Source organism: Miniopterus schreibersii (genome assembly GCF_964146895.1).
Source record: "Miniopterus schreibersii genome assembly, chromosome: 14".
NCBI lineage: Eukaryota > Metazoa > Chordata > Mammalia > Chiroptera > Miniopteridae > Miniopterus > Miniopterus schreibersii.
In genome coordinates, this window is record NC_138114.1 from 53,303,721 (window position 1) to 53,315,808 (window position 12,088).

General features: G+C 53.7%; 1 protein-coding gene across 4 annotated transcripts in view; it reads right to left on the reverse strand.

Annotated features, from left to right (window-relative positions):
- Nucleotides 1–726: 726 nt before the first annotated feature.
- The window catches only part of DOCK1 (dedicator of cytokinesis 1), a 288,043-nt gene continuing 276,681 nt past the window's right edge, over nucleotides 727–12,088 (reverse strand). For 2 of the 4 annotated variants that reach the window (XM_081157827.1, XM_081157829.1), the window contains exons 48-52: nucleotides 9,695–9,840; nucleotides 5,241–5,439; nucleotides 4,652–4,805; nucleotides 3,006–3,157; nucleotides 727–1,865 (exon numbers count right to left, since the gene is read on the reverse strand). In XM_081157827.1, the coding sequence (XP_081013953.1) occupies nucleotides 1,770–1,865; nucleotides 3,006–3,157; nucleotides 4,652–4,805; nucleotides 5,241–5,439; nucleotides 9,695–9,840 (747 nt within the window). In that variant the 3' untranslated portion in view covers nucleotides 727–1,769. Of the gene's footprint in view, nucleotides 1,866–3,005; nucleotides 3,167–4,651; nucleotides 4,806–5,240; nucleotides 5,440–9,694; nucleotides 9,841–12,088 lie in introns of all 4 variants that reach the window. The other 2 variants (XM_081157826.1, XM_081157828.1) reach the window with 1 other exon arrangement.

The following is a 12,088-nucleotide window of genomic DNA, read 5'->3' on the forward strand; positions in this document are numbered from 1 at the left end:
TAACATAGAGATGAATCTGTAATAGATCATAACGTGTTCTGGAAGGCAGAAAAATAAAGCCGAAATCCGACCGTGCGAGAGCTAAGTGTAGCTTTGGGCTTCCTGGCACCCAAAATATTTAATGACACAGAAGTTCATATACGTGAAAAGAGTGGGGTAGAAAGCCATGCACACAGTAGGACAACTTTGAAACACACACGCGATTTAGAAAACTACCCGACGAGACAGCACCACAGCATCGCGTATCCACGTGGTGGCAGCTGAAGGACCGTTTTCTACATGTGGGAGCTGTTCACACAGGTTTAAAAGCAATAAGTGGAGGCTCACGGAAAACTCCCAGGAGTGGGGAATCCACAGAAGCCGTGAAGCCTACTCTCTAGCCGGACACTCGGTGAACCTGCTCTCGGTGGGTCTGTTTGGAAGGGACACAGGGGAACCCATTTCACGTGGAAAAGGTGACCCTATTGCCTTGTTTCTTGCCACCCAAGATCCAGAGAAAGCTCTCAAGTCTGACGGGCCTCAAGTTATAAAACAGACCCCACTAAACAAAGCCCGCTCACACCCGCAGTGGGGAGGCAGAAGTGAGGTGCAGGCGCGGCCAGGGGACCCATATTGAGGGAGGGGTGCACCTGTCTGAGGGGGGGTCACACAGCCCTTCAGGAAAGCAAAGAGGAGCATCTGTGCTTTACATCAGGGATAAAAACACCGTATGTCAGACACCGTGAGTCTTTTTAAATAAATTTTATTTTTCCTTGTCAATGATTAACTTTTGAACCTATTAGACGGGTATCATGATTATAGTGAATAAAAAAATATAGATGACAGAATACAAATATTAGGTTATACAAAGTTAGTTTTTCAAAAATCATCGTTCGCTGACATTTTCAGGACTTTGGAGCTTTGAGAACAACGATGACAGAACTTTATTTGGATTTTTATTTTTTACATTTCCAGCCATTAAAAATGAAGAACACATATTTGCGACTCAGTGTGGACACCTATTACAGTAAATGGAAGGACCACGAAAATTAACACGAGGCCTAGGAACCATCATATATACAAACTTCTGTACAGAGGACCGGAAGAATCCACCCAGGTAAAACCATCTCTCGTGGTTCCTGGATCCTTTACTTACAGAGAAGGAAACTCATCTTCCTATACGCAGTTATTTTTCCCTTGATCCAGTATTTTTAACGGTGTTTCCACTCCATAAATTAGTAACTGTTCAGTAGCTGAGGAATATCCTATTTTAATTGATCCCGAAGGAGACCAGGAACTTCCCGGAGGGGTGATGTCAGATACATACATTCAACCAACACAAGGCCCCGCCACGAGCCGCGGGGGTCTGATGAGATGCCCGCGTGGAAGCCGGGGTTTGGCTGAGGTGGGGCTCGGGGCGCTCAGGTACCGCTCGGTTCTCAGGGGGGACCATCCTGCTGCTGCCTTCGGCTCAGCTCAACCTCGCTCTTGGCTAGTGTGTCATTTGGCACAAAAAGAAAGGGCTCTGGGCAAGATTCAGGCTCTCTCAGGGACACGCTCGGAAGCCCCCGACGTTGATAAACGCACCAGGACGTCCCAGACCCGCATCCACCGGGCTCCCCGACACTAAAGGCCACGCACTCCAAGGCTGGGAACGAATTCCTTTTAGGGAAAAGCAGTTGCCCTAAATGTCAGACATCACAGGTCCAATGAGGTAAATGCCAGACACAGAAGGGGACAGGGCGGGAGAGATGACAGCTTGGTCTTTGCGGCTCACTGAAAGCTTGTCCTCACTGCACAATCCCGGAGTCCACGGACGTCTGCTTGCGCGTGGTCTTGGGAGGGGGAGGAGGTGGGGTTTTGCTGGGCAGTGGAGGTGGCAGGTGCTGGAAGACAGGAATGCGAGGGAGACGGCGCGTTACTGATGCTCCGGTGGGAGAGCAGGGCCTCCAGGCGGGGCCCGCCCTGGCACAAGGCAGGGAGGGAGAGCTGCCCTGCACCCCTGGGGGGAGGCGCCGTCTCGGCTCGTCTGCCGTCGCCTGGTCTGTGCGGAGGCTGAGCAGATGCACAGATATGAGCGGGGTATTTCCCCTCCACAACGGGCTCATCTAAGTGAATCGGGAGGAGCCTGCATGGGGAGCTCCGGGCTGTGTCCTTCCCCGCGCCCTGCACGGCACCCCGCCGTGGAGCCACCGGGAGCCCCGATGACGGCAGCCCGGAGAACCGGGGGGCAGCGTGGCGGATCTCGCAAGGCTGTGTCTGGAACTGTCAACAGGTTACAGAGCACTGGTTTACAAAGCTTTGGGAGACGTTTGGCTAATATTTGCATTAGTGGGCAGGCCCCGAGGCCACTGCGCAGTGAGAGCCTCCCAGAAGATTAATGACTAAAATAGTTTCGGGAGGGTGCCGGCCTCAGGGAACCAGTGCCGACAAGGGCTCCAGCTTGTGGTGGCCAACACCCCGAATCTAAATGGGGAGGGGTTCTGGAGAGGCATGGCCAAGGGTGGGTGGCCTCAGGGTCGGGGCTTTGCCCAAATGGGAGCCAAATCCTACAGGTTCTCTGAGTGGCAAGTGCCTGTCCCTACCCGGAGTAGACAGTGTGAGGGTGATGCTCCTGGAGGCATGGCTGGGATAAGGGCTTCCCAGGGGCCAGGGTGGCAAACAGGAGCATGTCCCCATGCAGCCTAACAGAGGCCAGCCTCTTAAAAATGCAAGACAAACCGCTCCATAGAAAAGCTACTTTTCAAAATCAAATTCTCACAAGAAGAGCACAGCAAGTGGAATGAGCTCCGTGGCCATGGGGTTGGCCCTGTGACCCGTCCTTGCTCCAAGGCCACATCTGGACATGTGTCTCCATGCAGCGATAATGACAGGGCCACGGATTACACAGGCCGTGGCTGTGATCACTGTGGCCTCCCCCCCCCCCCCAAATCAAACCCAAGTAAACACGCCGACATCAGGAAGGAGGGGTTCGATTCTGTGGAGGCGAAGATATTAAACACGCAGGTTTCAGGCTCCCGACTTACCCTGTGGTGAGGAGGGGGCGGCGGGGGCGGGGGGGAGCCCATCAGGTCCTGGCTGTCCATCAGGTTCCCGTAATCTGCCGTGCTGCCTTTCAGAGGCAGGGGGGGCGGGACCTCGGCCACGTCCACCCCGGTCATGCCGTTCAGCTCCAAACCTGGAAAAGCTGATAGACTTAAAATCAAACCCACATCCCGCCGGGTGTGAGCACACGCGGCTGCTCCCCAGTCTCTCCTGAGCAGCAGGGAGGCCGAAACAGGGCATCCCAAGAAATGCCTGTCAGCGGGGCAGAGAGGAGAGCAGGGCGGGCAGACAAGGCAGAGGGCGGGATCCCCTCCGACGGGCAGGAAGGAGGCACCCCAACCAGAGCTAGAATCCACTGTAAAGCCAGCCACGGCACCCCGGGACCCTTCTGATCCCTCCCGGTCCCGTCACCTCCAAGGCATTTAAGCAGCTGGGGGTCACCTGCCTTTTTCAAAGCCCAGCCAGGGCTAGGTGCCAGCCCTCCGCAGGCACTACCTGGGGAGCACCCCTACGCGAAGTCTAACAACAGCGGCACAACCGGCCGCCGCCCGGACCTCTCTCCACGGGAAAAGCCCCGGGGGTATGAAAGGAGGTCGTTAGCAGTAGTGGGCTCGGTGGCTGCCAACAAGCCAAGGGACATGCCGTTGATTTGTAAAGTAAACAAAAGAGGTAGCCGAAGGATTGTTAAGACGGCATATTCTCAGCCCTTGTTGAGGCTCTGAGAAATAATCTGTTTTCCTTTGTGTTAAAGAGATGAAAATTGACAGATTTGCTGACGGGTCTCTGTGACCATTTTCCCGATGACCCATCGGATGGAAAAATCCTTCGTCAGGGAAACGCCTCCCCAGAAGGGCCACGTCGGGGGCTACGGAGCCTGCGGCTGAAGGAGGGAGAAGGGAGACGGCCTGTGACTCAGGCGCTGCCCAGGATGGGCTGGTTGGCTGCTTTAATTGTAGCAGAACACAGACAACGTAATATTTGTCATTTTAACTTTTTTTTTTTTTAAATCCTCACCTAAGCATATTTTTTCTCCCCATGGATTTTGAGAGAGAGTGGAAGGGAGGGAGGAGGGAGAGAGAGAGAAACATCGATGTGAGAGAGACACATCGGCAGGTTCCTCCCACACGAGCCCCGACCAGGGCCGGGGGTCAGACCTGCAACTGAGGTTCGTGCCCTTGACCGGGAATCAAAACCGTGACGCTTCGGTGTGCGGGCCGACACTCTAATCACTGAGCAGCACCCGCCAGGGCCATTTTAACCATTTTAAGTGTACAAATCAGTGGCACTGATCACATTTGTATAGCTGTGCAGCCGTTACCACTATTTCCAAAACTTCCTTATCACCCTGAACACACAGTCGCCACCCACGAGGCACCCGCCCTCCCCCTCCCAGTGCACAGGAGGTTCCCAGAGCCTGGGCGGCCCGAGCTTTAACCCGGGGAACCAGGCAGCCCGGGAAGGAGCTTCGGCCTGGTGTGCTGATGGCCCCGGGGACAGTGCCAGGAAGTCGGGCGCTCAGGGAAACGCGGTGCGCTGCCGGGGAGGAAGGGGGTCTAACTTTAGGGGTTTCGACCAAGGAGGGAGGCACGGGGAGCACTGAGTTCAAATCGGAGAAGGTCCCACTCACTGGACTGCAGGCTGAAGCTGAGCTTGGCCCGAGGCATGACCGGAGGGGGCGTCTGCTGGGAGGTCGGTGACAACGGGGACACAGAGAAGCGCCTTTCACTTCCGATGACGTTGATCACCTGGCTCTTCGGCCTCTGGGGCCGCAGGGGACTTATCTACACGGAGGGACAGAAAGCTCGGAGTTAGGGTGTGTCTCGGGCTGAGGTGGGCCGCCTCCGAACTGAAAGCTGGTGGCGTCACGGGACCTGGTGTGGCCGGCGGAGCCGAGGGAAGGGCTCCGGGGCTCCAGCTGGACCACGGGCTCAGGCCCGGAGCCTGGGACAGGCACAGGGGTACTGTTTTCTGACAACACGGCATTCCTGCTCATCCTCGGAGACATCAGGATGCACGAGAATGTGGGGGCCCTCCCTGCTTGAACCCCTCGGGGTGGACGGTGTGAGGCCAGGGGAAATCGCCCCAGTGCCCTCTGGGTGCCCTGCAGCTTCGGGTTATGTGAGGGGAGGGTGGAGGGAGACCTGGATTTTCACGTGACCATTTCACAGCCAGCTCCGCACACTCCAGGGGGCAGCCGAGGGCCCCCCGGGACGTACCGTTTCCGAGAGGATCACGGCCTCGTTCTGCTGCGGGGCTGTGTCCGAGGCTTTCAATTCCTTGTCAAACGTCTCCTGGTGCCGGCTGTTCCTCTTCTCCTTCCTCTTGTCCTTCCTCTCCTTCTCCGAGTCGTCTTTGTCCAGCTTGTCCTGGGACCTGGAGTGCATCTTCTTGGGCAGGAGGGGCTCCAGGGCGAACCTAGAGGAAGCGGCTGTTTACATCACGGGCTGTTCGCAGGCAGCGGCTCTGCACCCCGCGGCCACGGCAGGCGCTCACGGGAGGCCCGCGCTGCCCGGGACCGCAGCGGTCACGGCAAACGGAGGCGGAGGGGGGCTGGGGTGAGGTGCGGTTCACCGACTCAACGGATGGGGGGCGTTTGCACCGCAGAAACACCAGACCGGAGAAAACCCACGGCTGCAGGAGGAGGGGAATGGGAAGCCGGACTCTCCTGCGGGCCCGTTGGCTGCAGGGAAGGTGGTCCGTGGGTCTATCTCAAAGGCGAGCCCTGACCTTGAGACTTGTACTGAACTATCCGGGACACAGTGCAAAGGGGGGGGGGCTCATACAAAGGCACTTCTGGCATTGGGACCCCCACTCGGTTCGTGCAGGTAGCTCAGGACTGCAGACGTGAGGTCGCGGCCGTGTGAAAGCCCTGGGGCGGACGGCCCAGCCCGCGGCTACAGGGATGCCCTCAGGTGTTCAGCCCAGAGCTGCGCTACCAGATGGAGGACCCGGGTTCTAGCCCTGCCACTTGCTGGGAAGTCTCAACTGTGGGCTGGGTGTCCCAGTCACAAGGTGAAGGGAGGACCCCACCACCTTTCTGCTTAGTGACATCAACGACAAGGTGGTGTTAAAACGTGTCAATGGTCAACCTACCAAGTAAATGGATCTTGGACTAGTTTCTAGGGCACATGTCAAAGCTAAGCACACACACACACGTCTACACATAATTGTGACCTATTTTAATGAAGACTGGGGGGGCATCCTGTTTCTGTCCCAGCCAGTCATATCAGGAGAGGGGAGAACCGGGTCCAATGGGACTGGAATCTCACTCCCCACAGCAGGAAGGCAGCAGGGTACAGGGCCAACGTGCATAAAGTACGAAAATGGCTCTAAAACCTTGCAGGCTAACTCACACGTGAGGTATTGTTATTATTAGGATCTTATATTTTTAAAACATAGCCCATGAAAATGGTATTTCACAAGAGATGTGGTCTCTTAAAAGGAGTTATGGTCATACAGTCACAGAAGAGAAATAGCCCATATTGTGATTTCTGATAAATGTCTTGTACACTGTGGGCGACACACCATTTCCACACGATTGAAAGAAACAAAATAGGGAGCCAGGAGCATGCACAGAGCTCCCCGCCCAGTGCCCTGCAGTCAGCCCCAAGCCTGGTGGCAAGCAAACCCCGGTCCCCCCCATTCGAGCTGTCGGTACCGGGAGCCGGCCGGCGCCTGCCCGGAGACCTCCCAGCCTCACAGTGACCTGCCCGCCCGACTCCTGGACCACCAGGGAAGGCGCTGGCCTCCTCCAGGGGAGGCCGACCGCAAGGCAAGGAAACCTGGAAAGGCCGTCACACCTCACCCCGCCCAGGCTTCTGGTAACCTTATTTGTGAACAGAGCGCTTGGAACCAATCCACTGCTCTGACCAGAGGCCGCTCCTGTGACCTTTCCAGTATGGGAGAGGCGACATGGAAACCCACCCTTAGCGGGGTCGTCAGGTCACATGGAAACCCACCCTTAGTGGGGTCATTAGGTCACATGGAAACCCACCTTTAGCGGGGTCGTGAGGTCACATGGAAAGCCACCTTTAGATGGGTCGTTTGCAAAACCACACTGCAAATGCCCTGAGGATCGAGACTGCCAAAAGCAAGGGCCGTGTCTCCCACTTTCCCACTTTTTCCCCCAGTGAGGTGCAGCAGGATTTGTCGGGAAGTCATGTGCTATTTAAACGGCTGTGGTACTGAACGTGGGTGTCCATTATCAACATCACTGAACTAGACACCGGGAGACACGATGCCCCTCTGAGTGGAAGAACCTATGAAGCTGTCCTGTCCCCAAATCAAACCTGGACCTGATCGAGCCTTAGGTGTAACTACCCATCTGCTGGGAACATGCGGGACAGGGACCCACGTTAATCACACCGCAGGGCACACAACCAGCAAAATCTAGGCTACGGGATAAGCAACGTAGACTTTTCAAGAAATAAATGACAAGAAAAAGAAAAAAGGTGGAAGGAGAAACCTATTGATTCAAAGAGAATTAAAAAGATACATCAATCAACTGCAAAGTGAGACTCTTATTTGGATCAATTGCAAACAAATTAAAAAATATGACATTTATAGCACAATTAGAAATTAGCACCAATATGTGATGATAATATGAATTACACGGCTAATTTTTTATGTGTGATAAATGGTGTGTTTTGGTTTTTTTTAACTCCTTACCTTTTAGAGATTCACATTGAAATACTTATGTGTGAAAAGACATGAAGTTTGAGATTTGCTTCAAAATAATGTGGGGGAGGGAGAGAGCGGGGTACAGACTGAAGTGAGATTGGCTGCGGGTGGATAATTACTAACTCATGGGCTTGGGGCCCCGTTGTAAAGGTCTGTCCACTTTGTATATCACTGAAACTTTTCCATAATAAAAACTTCAAGGTTTTTCCCCTGGATACACAGTAACCAGCCAATCCACATTCATTATGAGTTAGATAGTATGTCTAATATAGTATAAGCAATAATCAAAATTTAATTATTTTCTTCCAGAACGTGAGACAACTAAGGTAGGAAAAAAGAATTAGTGGACGTTGCCAGCTCCGAGGAAGACGGGTGCTGGGTCACAGATGCGCAGAAAGAACCCACAGAAAGACAGGTTCAGTTTTAAATTTTTTACCTGCCGGAAGCCACTGCTGGCAGGATATACTTTATCCTGCAGGTAGCCTGTGCCGTTTGAGACCAGAGCCTAATTAACTCTGCTTAGTTACACAACTAAGGGAGGAAACCCCAAGAAGGAACAAAAATCTGGACTCCATGCAAGACGCCTCTAGCTCAAGGTTCAGCCCAGGCCCCCAGGGAGAAGGTATGACTGGCCGGGCTCCTCTATTCCCACGTGCAACACAGCGCACTTCTAACCGAAGCCTCCAGAGCAATTTCCACCCCCATCGCCGCGCTCTTGGAAACATAAAACCTTCTGATAACTAGCTAAGCATTTCTGGGGGAGAAGCTGAATTCAATTTCTTCAGCAATCTTGTTCCAAGTGACAAGCACACATGATTTAAATACCTCTGAATGGAGGATTTCCATATGGACTTGGCCTTATAAATAGCAGACACGGGTAAAAATTACTGTTAGGGAAAAAATGTGGGTGTAGTTTTCAGTTCTCCATTGGGCACATCCTTCGCAGGCAAGAAAGGGCGCTCGGAGTTGAGCGGCCCTCGGGCGATGTGAAAGTTTGTGTCTGCGTGTGGCAGGGGCTGGGCCTGTGGGTCGACAGGGTGACAGTCAGCCAAATGGGGCTGGACAGGCACAGGACTGGGCACACTCGACGATAAAGCCATGGGAAGCTCTTCTCTGACGTTTAAATTGCATGCAACATTTTTCTGTTTGTATAAGAACAAACTCTACACATTCGCCACTCAAAAGCACAAAATATATCAACACAGAGGCTCTCTGAACAACACTCCGAGTTAACGCGAGAGACCCAGTGAGGGCCCGAATGCTGACCGGCCTGTTAGGTTTTTGTCCCTTCTTGGGGGCTTTGTCTTCCTGGGGCTCAAGAGCAAAAGCGGCTCTGCAGAGGGGTCTCTTGGATGAGACGGTCCTCAAGGAAGCCTGACGGCCTGTGACAGTACCGTCCTGGTGCGACACCTGGAAGTGAGCCAGAGGTGGGGAGTCCACGCACACAGCCGGCAGGGGACGACCACGTGTCTTCCTGGACACGCTGAGCAGGACCAAACACTCACGGGAGGTGTTACAACTGGAAGGAAACCTTTGCCCTGGCCGGTGTGGCTCAGTGGTTAGAGCGTCGGCCCAGGCACCAAAGGGTCGTGGGTTCGATCCCTGGCCCCAATTGGGGTGCACGTGGGAGGCAATCAATTGATGTGTCTCTCTCACATCAATGTTTCCCTCTCTCCCTTCCTTCCACTCTCTCTAAAAAAAGTTAATGGAAAAAATATCCTCGGGTGTGGGTTAATTATAAAAAAATACTTTTTTTTTATGAAAACCTTACCCCAAGTGGTACCCGAAGTGAGAACTTCTTTCTCAGAAACTCACAAGACCCTGAAAGTCTTCCTGGGATCTACGTTTATAAAGTCTCGGAGGGTCTCAGTTCCAAAGACAGTTTTGATTTTTAAAAAATCCTCTCAGTTGTGATAAAACCAATCCAGGGCCCTGGGTGGCTCCTCTCAGGCCCCTCTGAGCTCTGTCCCTACTGCTGATTGTCACTCACCCATCAGAGCCTGGCCTGGAAGGGGTGCTGTCTGAGGACAGGGAAGAGACAGAGGCCACCGACACAGGCCGGGACGAAGAAGGCATCGTGAAGGATCGCACCATGGACCGGGGACGGCTGCCTCGTCTGTCGTCCAGGCTGGAGGGCTGCAGGGGAGAGAGAGGGAGGGACAGACAGAGAGGGGCTGGTTGGATGTTTGCACCAAAAGATTTCTGGTTGGGCGTGGCCAGGCTCTTGGGACCATGTGGTCTTAGCAGCCTGGAGTCTAGACCAACATTGTCAACACTTTTACAGACAGTACATGTACCTGTTTGGAGTCAAAGATGAAAATGATGATGATTTGGTTTTATAAAATTTTATATATATAATTTTTTTTTTTTTTTTTACCAAGACCACAATCCATCAGCCTCTTGTAAACTCAAAGCAGGAAATACTGACCAGAAAACTCAATTTTTCAATTTTTAGAATAACACCTAAAATGAGATTAAAGAATCTGCAAGATCGTGAGATATACAACTGCATGTTGACAAACCATGCAAATCATGGACATGACAGAACTGAACTTCTGTCGACTAAATGCGATGCCCCTGCTCAGTTAGGGGTGGTTTCCTCCCCTGCGGTGCTGGGGACAGTGGACTCGGGGAAGCCACAGCTGCAGCTGCTCGAGCTCCTCCCCGCCAGGTGGCGGACTAGTGACGCATTTCATTCTCAAGAAGAGTGGGTCTGGGCGGAGTTTCCCACCCTCTCTTGGATATATTGTTGTTACCAAAAAATGTGTATCTGAAATATTCCATGTGTCAACCTCTAATTAGCAAGGAAACGCTATTGTACCTGCACCTGAGCCAGATGTTGGCACATCTGGGGCTGAAGCTGCTGCAGAAGCTCCTTTCTTTTGCCTGAGGCTGTGGAATTCCCACCCCTGGAGGGCACCTCCTCTCGGTGTGGCTCTGCCCCAACCCCACGCCGACCTGCTGGGGACCCTGGCTGATTACAGGCTGCGTAACCACCGCTTCCACATCTGGAAAGTGGGCCTGCTTCTTAAACGTGCGCTTTGCACACTGAATACAGTTTGACCTGCGCACTGTCCCTTTCGTGAGAAATGAGCAGTTTAGAGCAGGGGCAGGTTAGGCTTTCTGCAGAGGGCCAGGTCACGGGTATTTTTGGCTCTGCTCAGCTCCGCTGCTGTAGCATGAAAACAGCCACAGACAACATGGAAATAAGTGATCACGACTGCTTGCCAATAAAACTTTATTTACAAAGCCAGGTGGCGGCCACAGTCTGCCGGCCCCTGGTTCAGAGCAATATGCCGCTGGGCTCCGGCAGCAGGGCGGGTCGGCCTCGGCTTGGGTTTAGCACCCACGGTGGTGACGTTCCATATATCCCCAGAGATGCCCGTTGTCATTAACTGGCCTTTATGAGTAAACTGAATAGCAAACGGTTATTTGCAGACTCGTCCAAATTGTGAAAATGCTCCTCACACAGAACCTAGAGACTCAGAGTCTGCAATACGCTCTTGTGGACTTTCAGAAACAATCCGAGGCTGACTCTGTGAAGTGTCCTCTGACCCAGCCTGCTGGCTGAGCCCTGGGAGCCTGTTTTGTGCCTTTAGAAATTGAGGATCAGGACTTTATTTTTTCATCTGAAGCAGCAGGTCTCCCCCAGCCCTGACAGGTGTGCCTTAGAACAGGGCTAGAGTTCTGGCTCTAACAAGGCTGTGACTCCGCATAAAATACAGACTCACGCTGAGCTCGCTTCCTCCTGAGCACGCAGCGAATAATTGTCCGACCGTGAGAGGCCGTGAGGATGACATGAAGGATGCGGGTGAAGCCGGTGGGACTTGGCAGCTGCCCTTGTCCTTACTGTGTTGTTACTACAGCCTGAAGCACAAGCTCCCCTTGGCTCCTCACTCCCTCAGCATCAGGGGCCAGGCTCCTTATCCAGGGCACGGTGGCTCCTTACAGCCGCCAGGACTGGAAAAACGAAGGTGAGGGCCCAGCAAGCCTGAGGGTGCCCGTGGCTGAAGAAATCAGAGGGCACTGCTTGGAACCTAAGCCACAGTGGTGCTTGGAGGAATGATCTGGGCCCGCCCCAAGCCACTGAGGCCCAGCATCCAAAGGCTGTTCCAAGCCTGAGGTCAGGCTTAAAACCACCAGGTTCCGCATCATTAAAAGTCCCAAGGTGCTCTGCTATGTGGCTCCTGACCACAGCCCCTGCTCAGAAACCTTCCACAAACTCTTAGCAGAAGCCCAGTTCTGCCCTTCTCCCTGGAGCGGAGCCTCCTGCCCCAGATGGGTGTCCCAGGCTCTTGGCTCCTTCCAACTCCGCCAACTTCTCCCTGCCCAAGGAAGGTGCGTCTGCGTCTGCTCGGCCCTCTGGCGGCCACTCATCCTGCCT